At 40.7% G+C, this 19,069-nt stretch overlaps 1 protein-coding gene across 1 annotated transcript in view; it reads right to left on the reverse strand.

The window, feature by feature from the left end:
- LOC111144530 (kallikrein B1) overlaps positions 1 to 7,552 on the reverse strand; it is a 23,963-nt gene extending 16,411 nt beyond the window's left edge. The window contains exons 1-4 of the mRNA XM_022498850.1: positions 7,473 to 7,552; positions 6,821 to 6,879; positions 2,186 to 2,348; positions 494 to 600 (exon numbers count right to left, since the gene is read on the reverse strand). Of these exons, the coding sequence (XP_022354558.1) occupies positions 494 to 600; positions 2,186 to 2,348; positions 6,821 to 6,878 (328 nt within the window). The 5' untranslated portion in view covers position 6,879; positions 7,473 to 7,552. The remainder of the gene's footprint in view (positions 1 to 493; positions 601 to 2,185; positions 2,349 to 6,820; positions 6,880 to 7,472) is intronic.
- Between the last annotated feature and the right edge of the window lie 11,517 nt (positions 7,553 to 19,069).

The following is a 19,069-nucleotide window of genomic DNA, read 5'->3' on the forward strand; positions in this document are numbered from 1 at the left end:
GGCGCGTCCCTGGGCCTTGTGGAATGATTAGCAGCATCTCTGACCTCTATCCACCAGATGTCAGTCGCAACCCCCTAAACCGTGACAACCAAAAATGTCTTCAGTCATTCCCAAATGTGCCCTTGATGAAGGACAAAATCACACCTGGTTAAGGTGTGCAAATTATCTCAAGTAAAACAGGGAGAGAGACCACCCTCGGTGTTCTCTTTAAGATTCTTAAAGTCAGGGACGGGGAAAGGGGGCAGCTACCATTTGAACGTGTATTCACTTTCGGCAAATCACACCCTGTAGTGCTAACCTCATAAGTAATAGGGCCCTTGAGCATGGAACTGATAACAGGAGAGGGAGGATACAACCAGTTAATAGCGCCCCCCCCCCCGTTATCTTTCTGAGTGCTCCCTTCAAAAGTCCAAGGCAGTACAGAGTCTGGGCAGAAGGCATTTTAAGGTAAACCCATTATTCACTCAGATTTAGTTAGAAATCAACAGCTTACCACTTATTTGATGACCACATTGCTTTAAGGAATGTCCGGAAATTGCATTTGTCCGTGATACTCTTGGCAGGGTTCCTGTAGCACTGTCTTTCAAGAAGCAACCAAATCTGTTTTTTAAAAGTACTTTCAGTTAAAAGTAGAATAATAAACACACACTGAGGAGATGTCTGACATTTTTTGGAAACTAATAAATATGTCCAGGAATAAGGAAAATAATAGAGCCTCCCTGACACTTGCTGGAAAGAACACTCTTAGAGGAAAGTCCATAAAATCTAACAGTCTTTGTAATACCTAACTTCAGCATTCTTTTTCTTTTTTAAAAAAACACTTTTAAGTACAGAAAGTTGATCATATTAAAGAGGTAATGATTTTTCCTGTGTTCCTACAATTTGGGGAATTATGTTCTCACCTGGTCATTGTTTTTATTTAAGAAATTAAATCAGTCATGAGAGTTGGATCTATCTATAGTGTTCAGCTTTCTTATTAACTCCTTCTGGTTCCCACTAATGGTAGACTTCATTCTATCTCTGCTGTTAATCCTAACGGTGTTCTTTCATAAGGATTCTAGAACCTAACTCAACAAAGTTGATGCCTCTCACCCACAGTCTGGGTTTTCTGTACAAGTTTAACATGTAGAATCAGGGGGTGATGATATAATTCCTAGTTTTCAAATTCAAATGGAACTAAGATAAAAGAATAGACTTATGGATATGGAAATAGGAACAATGAAGAAACGCTCATTCTGGGGGCACCTGGGTGGCTCAGTGGGTTAAGCCTCTGCCTTCGGCTCAGGTCATGATCTCAGGGTCCTGGGATCGAGTCCCGCATCGGGCTCTCTGCTCAGCGGAGAGCCTGCTTCCTCCTCTATCTCTCTCTCTGCCTCTCTGCCTACTTGTGATCTCTCTCTGTGAAATAAATAAATAAAATCTTTAAAAAAAAAAAAAAAGAAACGCTCATTCTGGATATTGATCAAAGTGAAAGAAAATTATGATGAAACCACGGCCACACTCAGTCAACTTTATGACCTAATAAGATCTTTAATGACTATTTTTTCAGGGCTCTTACTTTTCCAAAATGCCAGTTAATAATATATTTGCATGTGCACACTCATGCACATGACACACACACACACACACACACACACACACTCTACATCACAGATGCCCCCTACAGGCCCATTCCAAACAGATCTTTCCTGAGGTCACAAGCTCTGGATCTTACTCAGTAATATTCTCAATAAAATATTTGCCTTCCATTATATTTTCTTAGGCCTGTGCTATCCACAAATATAATCCTGACTTACACAGTATGTTTCCTTGCTCAGGAGAAATATTCACCTATTTCTAGACCCTTTCTAGAGACAATCACTTAACCCAATGATTTTCAAGCTTTCTCCCTGAGGCCTTGGATAAACCCTAACTAGTGTCTATGACTCTAGGTCAATACAGCAACTGTTTGATATGCACATTGCCAGGCCCAAGACACTGGGGTTCAGTGGGCTGAACCATTTGGGTCTGAGGCTATGGCCTAAGAATCTGCTAATATAAGAACCACTCCAGATGATTCCAGTGAAACTGGCCCTTGGATCCCATTTAAGAAACATAACCCTACAATATCTACACCTTTTTGCACACAACTGGTTCTATTTTGAAAAATGACTGGCTTCTTCAGTAATGACATATCAGCGTTTACCTTTTGTCTGTGTCATTAGTGGAACCTTCAGGAAGAAAGCTGAAGAGCAAACACCTAGGATGAAACGTGCATATCATCCGACAGTGTTGAGCGTTTGGGGTGTACAAGGCCGTGAGGTCCCCACCTCTGAAGAAGGTGTTTGTATATAGTTGAGTCAGGCATCCTAAGGTACAATCATTGAAAAAAAGGCATTAATTTGCAATGAATGCAAATAATTATTTTGATAGAAATATGTCTGTGTTCTGAGCCTTCTTACTTCCTCCACTAAATACTGAAAGAGCTTTACAACAGGACTTTAATTACAGAGGAAGTATGAAACATATTAAGGTGACTATTTGAACAAGATATAATGTTATTTAAAGTCAGTCTATGGGTACTTCTACATAAAAAACTTGGTTGATTTGTATGAAATCAGAGAATAATTTGCATATAAATTATCCCTAAGAAAATACAATTCTAGCTTGGTTTCTCCCTATGGCCTAATGTGCTATGAGAATGTTGTTACTTAAAAAAAAAAACAGGCAGGGTCCCTGGGTAGCTTAGTTGGTTAAGCATCCAACTCTTGATCTCAGCTCAGGGTCACGAGTTCAAGTCCCCCACTGGGCTCCCTGTTAGATGTGAAGCCTACTAAAAAAATAAAATAATAAAATAAAATAAAATATAACGGGCTTCTAGTTATGGAATAAATAAGTCATGGGCATAAAAGGCACAGCATAGGGAATATAGTCAATGATACTATCAATAGTGTTGTATGATGACAGATAGTAGCTACACTTGTGGTGAGAATAGCAGAATGTACAGAGAGGCTAAATCACTATGTTGTATACCTGCAACTACTTTAACATTATGTGTCAACTATAGTCACAAAAAAAATTTAAAAAAAAAAACCAATGTAGAATCTATTTCTCAAAACCTTTCCATAATAAATATCTCTGTAAGGGGAGTTAGAGACAGACTCATTATAAGCCTCTGACTATTGTGTTTTGTTGTGTTGTGCTTTTACAGAAAGAAGTTGAGTAACTGAGCCTTAGGGCAGTACAGACTTGTGCAAGACCCACGTGGCTAATGAATGTCCTAGGAGAGAAACCTAGCTCTTTTCACTCCCAGTCCTGTTCCCTTTTCTAGCGTGCAATGTTGAATGTTGTTCCTCATCTCAGTTTAATTTAAACAAACCAAGAGTTATTGGGTACTTACTGGGATCAGTACATTTATTTGCTCGGTTTCTATAAGCAAACACAAATGTGTGCATATGCTAAATTGAAAATCCATTCTGGACTATTTGCTGTTTAGAATTGTTCACAGTTCTAAAGTACCCTGCATCCCACATATTATTAGAATATTAAGTGCTACCTTTACTGTTCTACTGTTCCATATATTAAAAGTAAACTTTAATACATGAATTTGAGTTTACCTTGAAAGACCCACTTTAAAGTCAGCTTAATAAGCTTTTCCAACTCAAGCAGCACATTTTTCTGTCAACTGTCTGTTAACCACGGGATATCTCAATGGCAACTCTGTCCATCCCCTAGAACATCTATTTTTGTATTGCCCTTCAGGGAATGGACACATGTGTTTCATTAAGCACTGAAGATTAAAATTTCCTTTGCACTATCCTACCCCTCTGGGGTGTCTAATCCTGAGCTCTGCTAGGATGACCTAACCCAAGAAGATTGCTTTTCTCCCTCTTAGAGGTGTGGCTAAGATGACTAACCCTTGGGTAAGTTTCATATTTTGAAAAAAGCAGAGATTCCCTAGAAGTTGCCGGGTGTATATGCCTGGATTTCATATACACACAAAACACTGAGTAGCTAGTTCAGTGACAATACTAACTGCAAAGTGACCTGTGTTTTAAACAGTTGGTGAATTTGGCTGATTCCTAGTTACCAGGCAGCCATCTTTCTCCCATCCCCACAAACATGAGTACAAACAATACCCTGTGCTAGCCTGGGAGTTCCCATTCTGCAGCTAAGCCTTGTGAACAGCCATGCAACTTGATGGGTGGAAAGGGGCAACCAGAAACACACCAACTTTGGAGCAAGCTGGAAGGAAAGCTCTAACAGGTGTTCTGCTTATCCTCATAAGCTGGTAATAAGGATGATAATGGTGATGACGATATTGATGATAGGCTTGTTGGTATTGTATTTCAGAGTGTTTTAAAGCACTGTTATAAAAGTTATCCACAACATAAAATAATATCATGCTGCCTCCTGTGTCCATGGACTTTGGGCAGGTTATTTGGTCTTGTTTAAAAAAAAAAATCTACATGATCAATAATAAGAAGAAAACCACTACATTTTTTTTTAATTGGGCAAAGGACATGAAAAGGTAATTTACAAAAGAAACACAAGCAAATAGTAAGTATACAAAAATGGAAACTATCATAAATGCAGGCAAGTCAAAACAGTTGATGCCATTTTACTCACCAGATTAGCAACAATTTTTAATTATCTAAGTAACCAGTGTAGATTGGCTGCAAATAATTTAAAAAAATAAATAAATAAATAAAAATAAAATCTAGTTCAACGTGACTTAGTATGAATGAAATGTATTGGTTCAGAAGCCAGAGTCCATGGCAGATTGGGCTTCAGGAATCACTGGACAGAGTACTTGACTGATCCCATCAAGATTCAATTTGTCTTCATCCCTTTGTTCTGTTCACGGTGTTGCTGTTGCTCTCAAGTTCCACATAGAGGCAAGATGCCAGAAGCTCGGGGCTTTGCACTCTCCAATAGTTCAAGTCAATTAGAAATAATAATAAGAAGGAGAGTCTTATTTCCAGAAGTGTAAGCAAAGGTCTTATTGCAACCCTTTGGCTCTGATTGGGTCACTGTAGCCAGCAGGATGTGTGCCCCTGTTTACTAATTCAGGTCAGCTTAGGTCACAGCCACATAGACCCAAACTTGGAGGCAGCAGTTTCCCAGAAACAGTAGGATACAGTTTCTAGAAAGGTGAATATATGTCAAGCCATATAGAAAACTACTAGAGTTGGCCCAAGTGGAATAATGATCACTCTTAGCAGCTGGTGGAGAGAGTTAATTGGAGAATCACCTTTCTGAAAGATAATTTCATGATGTACATCACAGAACCTTCCAAACTATTCACACCTTTCTATCTAACATTTTTATTTCCAAAATTTTATTCTACAGAAATAACTGAATATGTGTATAAGAATGTGCACATGGGGGCACCTGGGTGGCTCAGTGGGTTAAGCCTCTGCCTTCGGCTCAGGGCGTGATCTCGGGGTCCTGGGATCGAGCCCCGCATTGGGCTCTCTGCACAACAGGGAACCTGCTTCCCCCTTTCTCTCTGCCTGCCTCTCTGCCTACTTGTGATCTCTCTCTGTCAAATAAATAAATAAAAATCTTAAAAAAAAAAAAAAAAGAATGTGCATACAAAAATACCATCGCTAGGGAAGATTACTAAGTTCCAAAAAATATGACATATATAAAAAGATAGCTATAAATGGGTAACATAGATTATAAACAAAGTATCTATAATTAATAACATCTTTGTTAGATGTGTAAATAGACATATAGAAAAATATCTGAAAGACTAAAAAAATATTTTAACAGTAGTCATTTCTGTATTATAGGACTACAGATAATAGGCAATTTCTCATTTTCTGCTTACCTGCACCTCTAATTTTCCTAGCATGATCATAATTTTTTTTTTTTTTTTTTGCCTAAAAGATAAAACTGAAATGGCCATGGTCCATAGCATCTCTGGTTTCTACCCCTCAGCATTCAATGGATTTAATGATCATGGCTTAAAAAAACAATTAGACATGGAGGGGTGTTGGTTTAGGAGGGGAAAAAGAGCTTCCTCCTGAAAAAAATTATATCTCTTTATAAATGTAACCTTTACATAAGAGGTGTTTATCTTCGCCATACATCTGAGAGGTAGGTAAATAATCACTACAGTGTCCATCTTAAGTCAACACAGACTCAAAATCTATCCATAACGATGGCACAGAAAAAATGCCATTCTATAACGATTAATAAAGAACTGTGTCCAAAATCGTCTTTATTCCCTGAAAATTTAACAGAATGGCTAGAGAGAGAAATATATTCAAAACTTGGTGTTCAAACCAGAATTAGTCAAAGGGATGATAAATACGTTCAAAACTTGGTGTTCAAACCAGAATTAGTCAAAGGGATGATTTACTAATTTAAATTTAAACCAAATACTTTTGTTTCTGAAGCAGTTCCCCTGTGGCCAAAAGAGTAAAAATATGCACCCCGTACCTATTACAACACTTGGGTTTTGGATCCAGATATTACAAAATGCCTACACAGTAAATATTAAGATAAAGTTGATTTTTAAAATATATTGATACTAAAAATAGAGGGCTGAGTGTTTGAGATCTGCTTTGTAGAGAGTCGTTTGCCAACAGCAGTTTCTGCTAACACAGGCACAAAGACATTCTCACTTCCGGGCTCCCACTCCCGTACATCAAGGGCAATACCTCTGAGAAGTGGCAGTTGCCTCTGGATATTAAAAGGATATGTGTCCTGACCTCTTGGGTCTGCCTCCTTCCCAAAGCTGTCTGTTCAATAGTTTTCTCCAGGTCTGGCATATCTGGTTAACTATTCCTCTCCCACACACAATTTGAGATTTTAGAGACAATTCACTCACCACAGGAAACAGTAGCAAAGAAGCAAGTGAGATAAGCTGCTTGAGTGGGTGAAATCATCCTAAAAGAGAAAGCAACACATGCATGACCCTGCTGGTGACAGATCATATTTAACATGAACCTTCATTTAAGGTAATAGAGATCTTCTTATAAATGTCCGCATTGCAAGTCTAAGCACATAATTACCAGTACAGGGAGCAAGTGCTCTCTGTATATTTTATGCCAGGTACTTGGCACAAGATTCAAACTGAGATCTCTAGACTACTACTGCGTTCATAGCTCACTTGTCGCCGATATTGATAATTATGGAAAGGTAATTGGTAGAGGGAAATTAAACAGTTGTGAAACCTCTTGATTTGAGCAAAAAGAAAATGATTGTAAATAATGGCCAGCATATCAGTCCAGAATCCCTAAGAAAATCTCTCAAAATACTAAAGCTCATTGAAAAATTTTTAAGCAGTCGATATCCTCTTTGATGTTAAAATATCTTACACTAAAAGATTTCATATGTAAGAATGTCAGTTTCTCCTATATTCTTAAATACACCAGAAATTAGAATACATACTGATAGCTTCTTTTCAAAGTAGAATTATGCTTAATTAAAAAAAAAAAAAAACCTATTGGGAAGCAATCAGAATAAAAGAAATTCTCTACCTGAGAGCACAATTCTTCTATGGCTCTGAAGGTGAGGGTGTCTCTCGCCACTTAAAAATGGACGGTCCTCAAGCTTTCCTAACGGGGCACTGCAGGCCGTTATTTGCTTGGCTCTGATATTGACTTTGATTTTCTGCCAACAGTTTCAACTTTTTGTCCTGTCAACATATTCTGTGAACGTCCCATTCCTGTGTTCAGCTATTTAATATATTAACTATTTCGTGTTAGGGCCCCACAATGCATGCCTGGATTTCTATTTTTATTTTTTTATTCCTTTTTTAACTGATTTTATTTATTTATTTATTTATTTATTTATTTATTTGAGAGAGAGAAAGAGTGAGAGAGCATGAGAGGGGAGAAGGTAAGAGGGAGAAGCATATTCTCCATGGAGCTGGGAGCCCAATGTGGGGCTCCATCTGGGGACTCCAGGATCATGACCTGAGCCAAAGGGAGTTGCTTAACTAACTGAGCCACCCAGGCACCTTAGATTTCTATTTTTTTAAATGTTCATAATTTTTCCCATTATTTGGAGTCATGCAGCTTAAATCTTATTTAACTTTTCCCATTGCAATTATCTGGATGACAACTGAATAAAGGATGGATATGGGTAGCTCTTCTGGCAGGATCTTTTGATGAATGATATCTATGTTTTTTCATACCCTCATCAAAGAAGCATGTAACACCAAAGTTTTGAATATGGAAGGGAACTGGAGGATGATTAGGTCCTTCTCACACCCAGTTTAGGAAATGATATATAGCAGGAGTTGACAAACCACAGTTCACAGACCAAAACTGGCCTGGTGACTGTTTTTATAAATAAAGTTTTATTAGAACACAGCCACGCCCATTCATTCATATAATTATCTATCCTTGCTTTCAATCTATAACTACAGAGTTAAGTAGTTGTGACAGTATGGCCTACAAAGCAGAAAAAGTTTATTATCTGGTCCCTTTCAGATGAAGTAAGCAGAAACCTGCTATATATGGCACTCCTAGTAGAATTTAGACTTCTCTGTCTGGATGCCTCATCTGGGAAAAAAAAAAAAAATGCCTGTTTTCCTAGAAATCTGTTCCTTTTCTATTTTATTTTTTTAAAGATTTTATTTATTTATTTGACAGACAGAGATGACAGGCAGAGGGGCGGGGGGGGGCGGTGGGCTGGCTCCCCGCTGAGCAGAGAGCCCGATGTGGGGCTCAATCCCAGGACCCTGGGATCATGACCTGAGCCGAAGGCAGAGGCTTTAACCCACTGAGTCACCCAGGTGCCCCTCTATTTTATTTTTAATAAAAAGTCTCATTATTTACTGAAATGCACCTTCTTGCAACTACTTTAATATTTTAATATTTACTTATTTATTTATTTAGCCTGTGTGTGGAGCCAGGTGAGTGGAGAGGCAGAGGGACTAGGAGAGAGAATCTTTAAGCAGGCTCCACACTCAGCACAGAGCCCAATGCAGGGCTCAACCTCACGACAATAAGATCATGACCTGAGCCAAAATCAAGAGTCAGACGATGAATCAACTGAGCCACCCAGGTACCCTCTTCTTGTAACTTCTATCCTTCAGTCCTAGATTTACTTACTAGATCCATACAAAATAATTTATTCTCTTTTTTGTGTGTGCTTCTTAAACTATTTGAAGACCATAATCACTTGCCCACTAAATCTCCTTTGTTTCCTAACCCTCAAAATTATAGTACATCATTCTGACTAGTAAATCAGATTTGTAGAGAGTTGATTACTATATAAATATTTTATGCATATTACTGCAATGCAGAAACGTGTTCATTAAAAATGTAGCATAATGTTGCCAGTAAAATATTTTCTGGCTGTAATGAAGTAGCATATTTCAAATATGCCCACTGTACCACCTTGTAGATCCAGGGTATCAACTAGTACACCAGCAATCAACAACAAACCTCTGCCTCGTGCAATATAAAAGAATTTTTTTAAAGATTTTATTTATTTATTTGACAGACAGATCACAAGTAGGCAGAGAGGCAGGCAGAGAGAGGGGAGGGGGAAAGCAGGATCCCTGCTGAGCAGAGAGCCCAATGCAGGGCTTGATCCCAAGACCCTGGGATCATGACCTGAGCCAAAGGCAGAGGCTTTAACCCACTGAGCCACCCAGACACCCTAATACAAAAGTCCCTAATCCCAGGGACTGAATGTTACCAGCCTCAACAACAACAACAACAACAACAACAACAAAAAGATGAGAGGAACAGAGCTACCTTGCCTCCAAAGCACAGCAGAACCCCTAGAGGTTGTTTCCCTAAAAGGTGAGATTACAGATTTTAACCTTTTTATATCCTTCTGTGTTCCATTTGAACATTTCTTCTTTTTTTTTTTTATTTTTAATTTTATTTTTTATAAACATATATTTTTATCCCCAGGGGTACAGGTCTGTGAATCGCCAGGTTTACATACTTCACAGCACTCACCATAGCACATACCCTCCCCAATGTCCATAACCCCCCCCCCCCCCCCCCCCCCCCCCCCCTCAACCCTCAGTTTCTTTTGTGAGATTAAGAGTCACTTATGGTTTGTCTCCCTCCCAAACCCATCTTGTTTCATTTACTCTTCTCCTACTCCCTTAGCCCCCCATGTTGCATCTCCTCTCCCTCATATCAGGGAGACCATATGATAGTTGTCTTTCTCCAATTGACTTATTTCGCTAAGCATGATACCCTCTAGTTCCAACCACGTCGTCGCAAATGGCAAGATTTCATTTCTTTTGATGGCTGCATAGTATTCCATTTACTATTCCATAGTATTCCATTTGAACATTTCTTACAGCAAAACATGTTATGTTTTAGTAATACAATAAAACTAAAATTTCCATTTTAGAAGAATGAAATCAGAAATAAGTTGAAAAGAGGCAATGGTAGGCAGAACTGTAAAATGTTCCCCAAGATTTCCCAGTCTAATCCCAGGGACTGAATGTAGGATGAGATGCCCTGTCTGTCCATGATTGTGCTGGGTTACATAACAGAAGCAATTTTGCAGGTGAAATTAGGATTGCTAAAGAGTTGATTTTGAGCTAATTAAAATGGAGATGATGTGGGGACTTAATCCCATCCTGGGTGGGGAGGGGTGCTCTTTGAAATCACAGTTTTCTTCTGCTGCTAGCCTAAGGAGAAGGCAGAACCCAGGTGTGAGAGGGAGGTAGTTGGCTTTGACCTGGATGGGGCCTGTGGCAAAGCCCCCACAGTTGCCTCTAATGTTTCCAACAAACTGAGCTTGGATGAGGTTCTTCCCATGACACCCACATCTTGATTTGGGGCTTGTGAGATATCAAAAAGGGAGGGAACTCAGCTAAGCCCACTTACTGATGCACAAAATGCAAAAAGGTAAATTAGGGTTGTTTTAAACTGCTAAGATTATAGTCAGTTATTACCGCAAAAGAACACTAATACAGAAGAGTTAATATCAAAAGTGACAGTGGCCTAGAGCTGGACACTTCTGTGGGGAGGGAATGGAGGAGTCCCTAGTGGAGGACAGGGCCCTTGGGTGGGAAGGTGGGCTGGCTGCTGAGTGGTGATCTGCCATGGGAGCTTTCAGAGAACCTGTGGAGTGTTCTGTTTTGTTTTGTTTTTAAGAAAAAGCCCTGAGTCTTTATTGAAGCTGCTGTGTGGCCAGGAGATGGGGTGATCAGGAAGGAGATCAATGAACAAAACTACACTCTGCTGCTCATTAAGAAAAGAATCTCAGGGGCACCTGGGTGGTTCAGTGGGTTGGGCCTCTGCCTTCGCCCCAGGTCATGATGTCAGGGTCCTGGGATCGAGCCCGCATCGGGCTCCCTGCTCAGTGGGGAGCCCGCTTCCCTTCCTCTCTCTCTGCCTACTTGTGATCCCTGTCTGTCGAATAAATAAAATCTTTAAAACAAACAAACAAACAAAAAAAGGAATCTCAGGTCACTGAGGAAGGTCTTTGGTGGTGACCTTTGACTCTTGAAAGATTTCTGCTCTCCACATTTCTACGGCATTAAATGTCCCTGCGAAGGGTCATGCTTTAGGCTCTGCTCTTCCCAGTGCACCTCAGTGAGAAGTAAGGTATCTTATAAATATAACACTGCTATTATAAATGTACACATAAATAAAATACATATTAACAGAATAAATTACAAAATAAATATCTTAGCGGAACAGGTGTGGTAGGGCAATGGCTGGAAGGGGAGGGTAGAATAGACTGCTATTTGTAAAGGACCAAAAAGAGGAAAGAGGGCAGTAGGCATCATCAAGCATCTCATTTAAAAAGGAATCTTCCATCCCTCAAGTCTCTACTATGCTTTATTTTTCTTCATAGCACCTACCACTATCTGATGCCATGTGCCCTATTTGCTCATTTTTATATTGTTTTTTTGTGGTATGCTAGCTAGACCTCACATCTTGCTGATAGGCTTGGATCTCTATTCCCAGAGCCCTGAGTAGTACTTGGCAGACATTTATTAAAGGAAAGAGTGAAATGATGAATAAATATGTAAATAAATAAGAAATTAAATGTTCTTAAAAGAAGGAAGGAAAGAAGGGAGGAAGGAAGAGAGAGGAAAGAAGAATGGAAAGGAGGGAGGGAATGAGGAAGAAAGAAGGAAGGGAATAAAGGAAAGAAAGGAGGGAGGGAGAGAGAGAGAAGAAAGAAAAAAGAAAGAAAGAAAGAAAGAAAGAAAGAAAGAAAAGGACAGAAGAGGAGGGGAGGGGAGAGGAGAGAAGAGGAGAAGAAAAGAAAAGAAAGAGGGGGGAGGAAGGAAGGGAGAAGAGAGAAAGAAAAGAAAAAAGAAAGGAAGAAAGAAAGGAATGAGGGAAGGATGGGAGAAGAAGAAAGGAAGGAAAGAAGGAAAAGGAAGAGAGGTAGAGATTGAGGACAGGATGGCCTTTACCCACAGTTGTGGACCATCTAAGTCAAGTATGAAAGTCACTGTCACTCTGGTAAATGAGGATGAGCTGCCAGTTGTAGATAACCCTGACAGCGATTATTAGACAAATAGCCAGACTGGCCTTAACCCCATGAATACCCTCTGTGGGGAGCTGATGTCCTCTTGAGGTTTCACCCAATTGCTCAGTAGGAAACACTGCAGTCCTTGGCTTTCATAAACAACATTGTTTCCAGCATTGGGTACAACATCAAGCATTACTGATGGAAAACAATTAATGAAGAAAGCACAGGAGGTCAAAAGCCTGAAGGACAATCACATGCCTATGAAGCTGTGGCCTATGAAAAACATTAATTGTGCTTGAGTGGATTAAAAATCTTAATTTACTCTATTTCCAGAAGCATACATTAAACTGGCAACCGACTGGAGCAAGAAAGGATGCCAAGAGTACAATATGGTGAAAGAGAGGAAGGCCTCCATCCCGGGAGTGCCCAGGAAGCATGTTTGTGCCCACACACCCTTTACCATTCAGCTGAAACTCACACTTTTAAACTGTGTATAGCATTCAAAAATAAGTTTAAAACTTTCTAAAACTAAGAAAATCATGCATAAATATAGTAACGATTTTTATTTTGAGGAAAAGCCTATCATAAGTTTTTATATAGAAATAGGAGTTTGAGTACAGCCTTTATTTCCAGGAGACATGTGTTGGCTAATACCAGGAAAGGCAGGAAAGAGTTCATGTAAACTGCAACCAAAAGAAAATGCTGGGGAGGAGGAGGCAGGAAGTAATGGGATGGAAAAAGAAGGTGCCACAAGGTAACTCATGGGATCAAGAGAGCGGGAGGAACAGCTATAGTCTGGGACTAAATTTAGAAATTGAATTCAGTGTAAAAGGCCCAAAGTAATACTCCCATTTTGTGAATTTCTGCAAAAGAAGCAGAGGAGAGAAAACACAGTCCATTCGTAGTAATTACAGATGAGAGATTTGTCCCTGGAATTGTCCCTGGTATTTGGAATACAGCTAGCCAGAAGGAAAACTGAGGTGAATCTGGCTTAATTAAAGCAAGAAAAAATGATAAACTAGTCTGGGGAATACATCAGAATGTAGCTGAGAAACTCAACTCTTCTGTTGGGCTAATTCCTGCTGTATTCTAAAATAAAGTATTGGACTTTTAATTCTGGTACTATGTAGAAAAGATGGAAAACCTGCATTTCCTCAAATGCCATTGTATTTATCATTTCACATACATACAAACATCAAATCATGGCTGTTATATACCTGAAACTAATATAATGTCAGTTAAATCTTAATTTTTAAAAATTCGATTGCATCTAAATGATTAGCAGACATATGTTATTGGCTGATGTTATCCAGCCTAGGGAAGTATTGAACAGCAGAAAGGAAAGAGGATGAAGATCTAAGATCATGTCTGAAGAATAGAGCAACTTTCTTCATCCCACAGCTGAGCTAACAAATACTAAGTTGCCTCTGGTTAGAAATGAAAGACCATTAACCTAAGCAAAATGACAATAGCCCGGCTGTTGGGCTCCAGGGTAGAGTGAACAACTCAACAGTGCACAGGGCAGGCAAGCATGGTATGGTTAGAAATCTCGTGATAATTCATTTCAAATATTCTGAGAACTCAGGGAAATCTCGTGACTGATGTCCAAATCTCATGAGATCTCAATCCAAATCTCGTGAGATTTCAATCAAATCCCATGATATGTCAGCCCAGATCTCAAAAGATCTTTGTGCAAATCTCATGAGATCTCAGACCAAACCTCATGAGAACTCGAGCACTTCCCAGGAGATTCATACACAAATATCGTGAGAAATCTTTCCAAATATCATGAGATTTCAGTCAAATACCATGAGATCTCTGTCTAAATCTCCTGATATTGCAGTCCAAAAACTCCTGAAATGTCAGGCACATCTAATGAGATTTCTTCCCAAATCTTGTGAGAGATCAGTCCAAATCTCATGAGATCTCTGTCCAAGTCTCAAGAGAATTCAGTTACTTATGAGTTTCTTCCCAAATATCATGAGAACTCATTCCAAATATCGTGAGATGTCAGGGAAATCTCATGAGATCTTAGTTCAGATCTCATGAGATCTTAGTTCAAATTTCATGAGATCTCAGTCCAAATCTCATGATCTCTGTCCAAATATCATGAGATCTTAGTTGAAATCTCATGAGAACTCAGATCCCTAGAGATCTCAATCCAAATCTCATGATAGCTCAGTCCAAATCTCATGAGAACCCAGGCATTTGTCAGGAGATTTCTACTCAAATCTCCTGAGAACTCATTCCACATATCATGAGATGTTGGGGGAATCTCATAAGGTCTTATTCCAAATTCCATATCTCAACCCAAATCTCACGGGATCTCAGTCCAAGTTTCCTGAGAAGTCGGGCATTTCTCACAAGATTGCTACCCACATCTTTTGAGAACTCATTTCAAGTACTGTGAGAACTCAAGGAAATCACATGACCTCAGTCCAAATCTCATGAAATCTCTGTCCAAATCTCATTATAACTCAAGTTGGAGTGCTGACTACCGCCACTGGAGGGAGTGGTGAGCTGCAGTGGGAAATGCTGGAAGAAGTGGCATTGCCAGTTCACACCACTGGAGGCCATGGTGAGCTGCACAGTGAGAGGTGCTAGAAGACGGGACACTACAACTTGTTGCCACTGGAGGCAGGGGTGTGCTCCGGTGAGAGAGGCTGGAAGAAATTGCAATGCACTTTCACACCACTACACCTGTTGGAGAGCTGTAGTGTGAGACCCTGTAAGGCATAGCAGTGTAGGTTCCCACCACCGGAGGTTGTGGTCAGCTGGAGTGTGAGTGATGCCTGAAGACCTTGCAGTGCTGCCTATGGCCACTAGAGGTAGTGCTGAGATGCAGTGAGAGACCATGGACGGTGTGACTGTGCAGCTTGTCGCCACTGGAGGCAGTGCTGAGCCTCCATGAGAGATGCTGGAAAGAGTGGCAGTGAAGTATACCGCCACTGGAGGCAGTGTTGAGCTGCAGTTTAAGACGCTGCACGGAGTTGTAGTGCAGTTTCCTATCACTGGAGGCAGTTGTAGCTGCAGGGTGAGATGGGGAAGGCGAGTCAGTGGTCACTGCTACTTACCACCACTAGAGGCAGTGTTGACACACAGCGGGAGACCATGGATAGCATGGCTTTGCAGCTTGTCACCACTGGAGACAGTGATGAACTACAATAACTACAATACAAGATGCTGAAAGGAGTTTGAGTGAAGTATCCTGACACTGGAAGCAGTGGTGAACTCAGTGGGAGATGCTGGAAGGCATGGCAGTGTCAGCTCCTGCCCCTGGAGCTGGGGTCACCTGCAGTGTGAGGGATGCCTGAAGGCATCGCGATGCTGCTTACTGCTACTAGAGGTAGTGTTGAGATGCAGTGTGAGGCCATGTAAGGCGTAGCTGTGCAGGTTGCCACCACCAGAGGCAGTGGGGAGCCTGTCCCACTCCCTCAACTCAGCATCACAGGGAGCTCACACGAGCACCAGCAGATGGGGCCTGCCATGCCCTTAGGCCCTAACCCTCACTTGAGATTTCTGGCTTTGGTGCCTCGAGGTCTGGCACCCAAGGCCTCCAGATTGGTCCACCTACCACCCAGAAGGAAAACCGAGCCATCTGGAACTCTGCAAAGGATTCAGAGCTGGAGAAATCTGCATACCCACCTGAGGCCACTCCCACTTTAAGAGGCCTCCTGGACACAAACCCGGAGACTGACACTCAGGCTGACCCACGCCCTCAACTCAGCCCCCTGGGGAGCTCACATCAGTGGAGGCAGATTGGGCCTGCCATGCCCCTAGTCCCTAACCTAAACCCTACTTTGCATTTTCTGGTTTCTGTCCCCAGAGGTTGGCACCCAAGGCCTCCAGATTGGGACACCTGAGCCATACCACAGGACTCTGCCTGCCACCCAGAAGGAAACTGTGCTTTTTGGAACTCCACAATGGTTTCAGAGCAGGAGAAATCTGCATGCCCACCTGAGGCCACCCCTACTTTAGACGGCCTCCTGGACAAAAACCAAGAGGCTGACACTCAGCCTGACACATGTCCTCAACTCAGCATCCCCCACCCCTGGGGGACTTTGCCTCAGTTCCTGCAGATTGGGCCTGCCATGCCCCTATGCTCTAACCCTTACCCTAGTTTGGGTTTTCAGGCTTCTGTTCCCAGAGGCCTGGCACCCAAGCCCTCCAGACCAGAGACACCTCAATCATACCAGAAGATTCAGCCTGCCACCCAGGAAGAAACTGTGCCATTTGGAACTCCAGAAAGGAATCAGAGCAGAATTCTGATTGAAATAATCAGCAAATCCCTGTTTATGTATATGTTTGTTACCATACTGAACACAAACCCTGAGCCTATTACTCTCCCTATCTGTAGCCCTCAAATAAGTCCTCTACGACATTCTCCTCATGTCAGATCACTCCTTCTATGCTCCTGAGCCTTAACCCTAACCCTCACTCAAGACATGGACGAAAACCTGAACAAGCATTCCCTGAAGACCATATACAAGTGACTAACAGACACAGGAAGGAGTGCTCAACATCATCAGCCATCAGGGAAATACAAATCAAAACCATGAAATACCACTTGACACCAGTTAGAATGGCTAAAATTAATAAGTCATGGAATAACAAATGTGGTTGAGGATGGATAGAAAGGGGAACCCTCTTCCACTGCTAGTGAGAATGCAAGTTCATAGAGCAGTCTGTAAAATGGTATTGGGTTTCTTTAAGAAGGTACAAATAGAGCTATCCTACAACCTAGCAACTGCACTACTGGGTATTTACCCCAAAGATACAAATTGAGTGAAAAGTAGTGGCACCTGTGCCCCAATGTTCATTGCAGAAATATCCACTATAACCAAACTATGGAAAGAGCCCAGATGTGCACAGACAGATGAATGCATAAATACAATGGAATATTACTCAGCCATCAGAAAGTATGTATACTTATCATCACATCAACCTGATTGGAACTGGAGGGTATAATGCTAAGCAAAATGAGTCTATCAGGAAGAAAACTGTCATAGGGTTTCACTCACACATGAAACAGAAAAGACAGCACAGAGCATCACAGGGAAAGGGAGGGAAAACAGAATGGGAAGTCATCAGAGAGGGAGAAAAACCATGAAAGACTCTTAACTATAGAGACAAACTGAGGGTTGCAGGAAGGAATGTGGATGAGGGATGAGGTAACTGCATGATGGGCATTAAGGTGGGCATGTGATGCAATGAGCACTGGGTGTTATACACACCTAATCTACTATTGAACACTACAACTGAAACTAATGATGTGCTCTAAGTTGGCTCACTGAATTTAAATTTAAAAAAACAAAGAACTCAAACACTCCTAAAAATTTGTAGGGAACCACCAAAGATACTGAACAGCCAATGCAATCGCTCAGCCATAAACCCACAATTACGTGACCAATTAATCTTCCACAAAGCAGGCAAGAATATCAAGATGGAAAAGGACAGTCTCTACCAAAAAAACGGTGTTGGGAAAACTGGACAGCTACAAACAGAAGAATGAAATTAGACCTCTTTCTTACACCATGCAGACTAAAAAAATCTCAAAACAGTTTCCTTTTTTTTTTTTTTTTGTAAGATTTTATTTATTTATTTGACAGAGAGAAAGAAGACAGTGAGAGAGGGAATACAAGCAGGGGAAGCAGAAGGGGGAGAAGCAGGCTTCCCGCTGAGCGGGGAGCCCAATGTGGGGCTCGATCCCAGAATGCTGGGATCATGACTTTAGCTGAAGGCAGAAACCCAATGACCGAGCCACCCAGGCGCCCCTGAAAATGGTTTCAAGACCTCAGTGGAAGACCTGAAACCATAAAAATCCTACAAGAGGGCACAGACAATAACTTCTCTGACATGGACCATACCAACATTTTTCTAGACATGTTCCCTGAGGCAAAGGAAACAAAAGCAAAAATAAACTACTGGGACTACATCAAAAACAAAAGTTTCCACACAGCAGAACAATGAAAAAATAATCATCATAAGACAACCTACTGAAAGGGAGATGATATTTGCAAATATCCCATGGAATAAAGGGATAGTGTCCAAAATATATAGAACTGATAAAACTCAACACCTGAAAAACAGAATCCAGTGAAAAAAATAGGCAGAAGATATGAACAGACATTTCTCAAAGAAGAAATACAGATGGCCAAATGTCTATGAAAAGATGTTCACCATCACCCATCGTCAGGAAAATACAATCCAAAGTACAATGCGATATTACCTCACACCTATCAGAATGGCTCACATCAACAGCACAAGAAACAACAGGTGTTTGGAAGATATGGAGAAAGGGAAACCCTCATGCACTCTTGGTGGGAATGCAATCCGTTGCAGCCACCATGGAAAACATTATGGATGTTGCTCAAAAAATTAAATAGAGAACTACCCTATGATCCAGCAGTCACACGACTGGTGTTTACCCAAAGAATAGGAGAACAATAACTAAAAAAGATATATGTTGCCCTGTTTCTTGAAACATTATTTACAATATAACAATAGGGAAGAAACCCAAGTGTCATTTATAAATTTATATTTTTATATTTATAATTTATATATCTATTTATAAATGATAGATATGTACACACACATTTACACACAATGGGATGTTACTCAGCCATAAAAAGGAATGAAATTTTGCCATGTGCAGACTCAT

The sequence above is a fragment of the Enhydra lutris genome, unplaced genomic scaffold (genome assembly GCF_002288905.1).
Source record: "Enhydra lutris kenyoni isolate GAN:26980312 unplaced genomic scaffold, ASM228890v2 scaffoldscaffold11, whole genome shotgun sequence".
Taxonomy (NCBI): domain Eukaryota; kingdom Metazoa; phylum Chordata; class Mammalia; order Carnivora; family Mustelidae; genus Enhydra; species Enhydra lutris.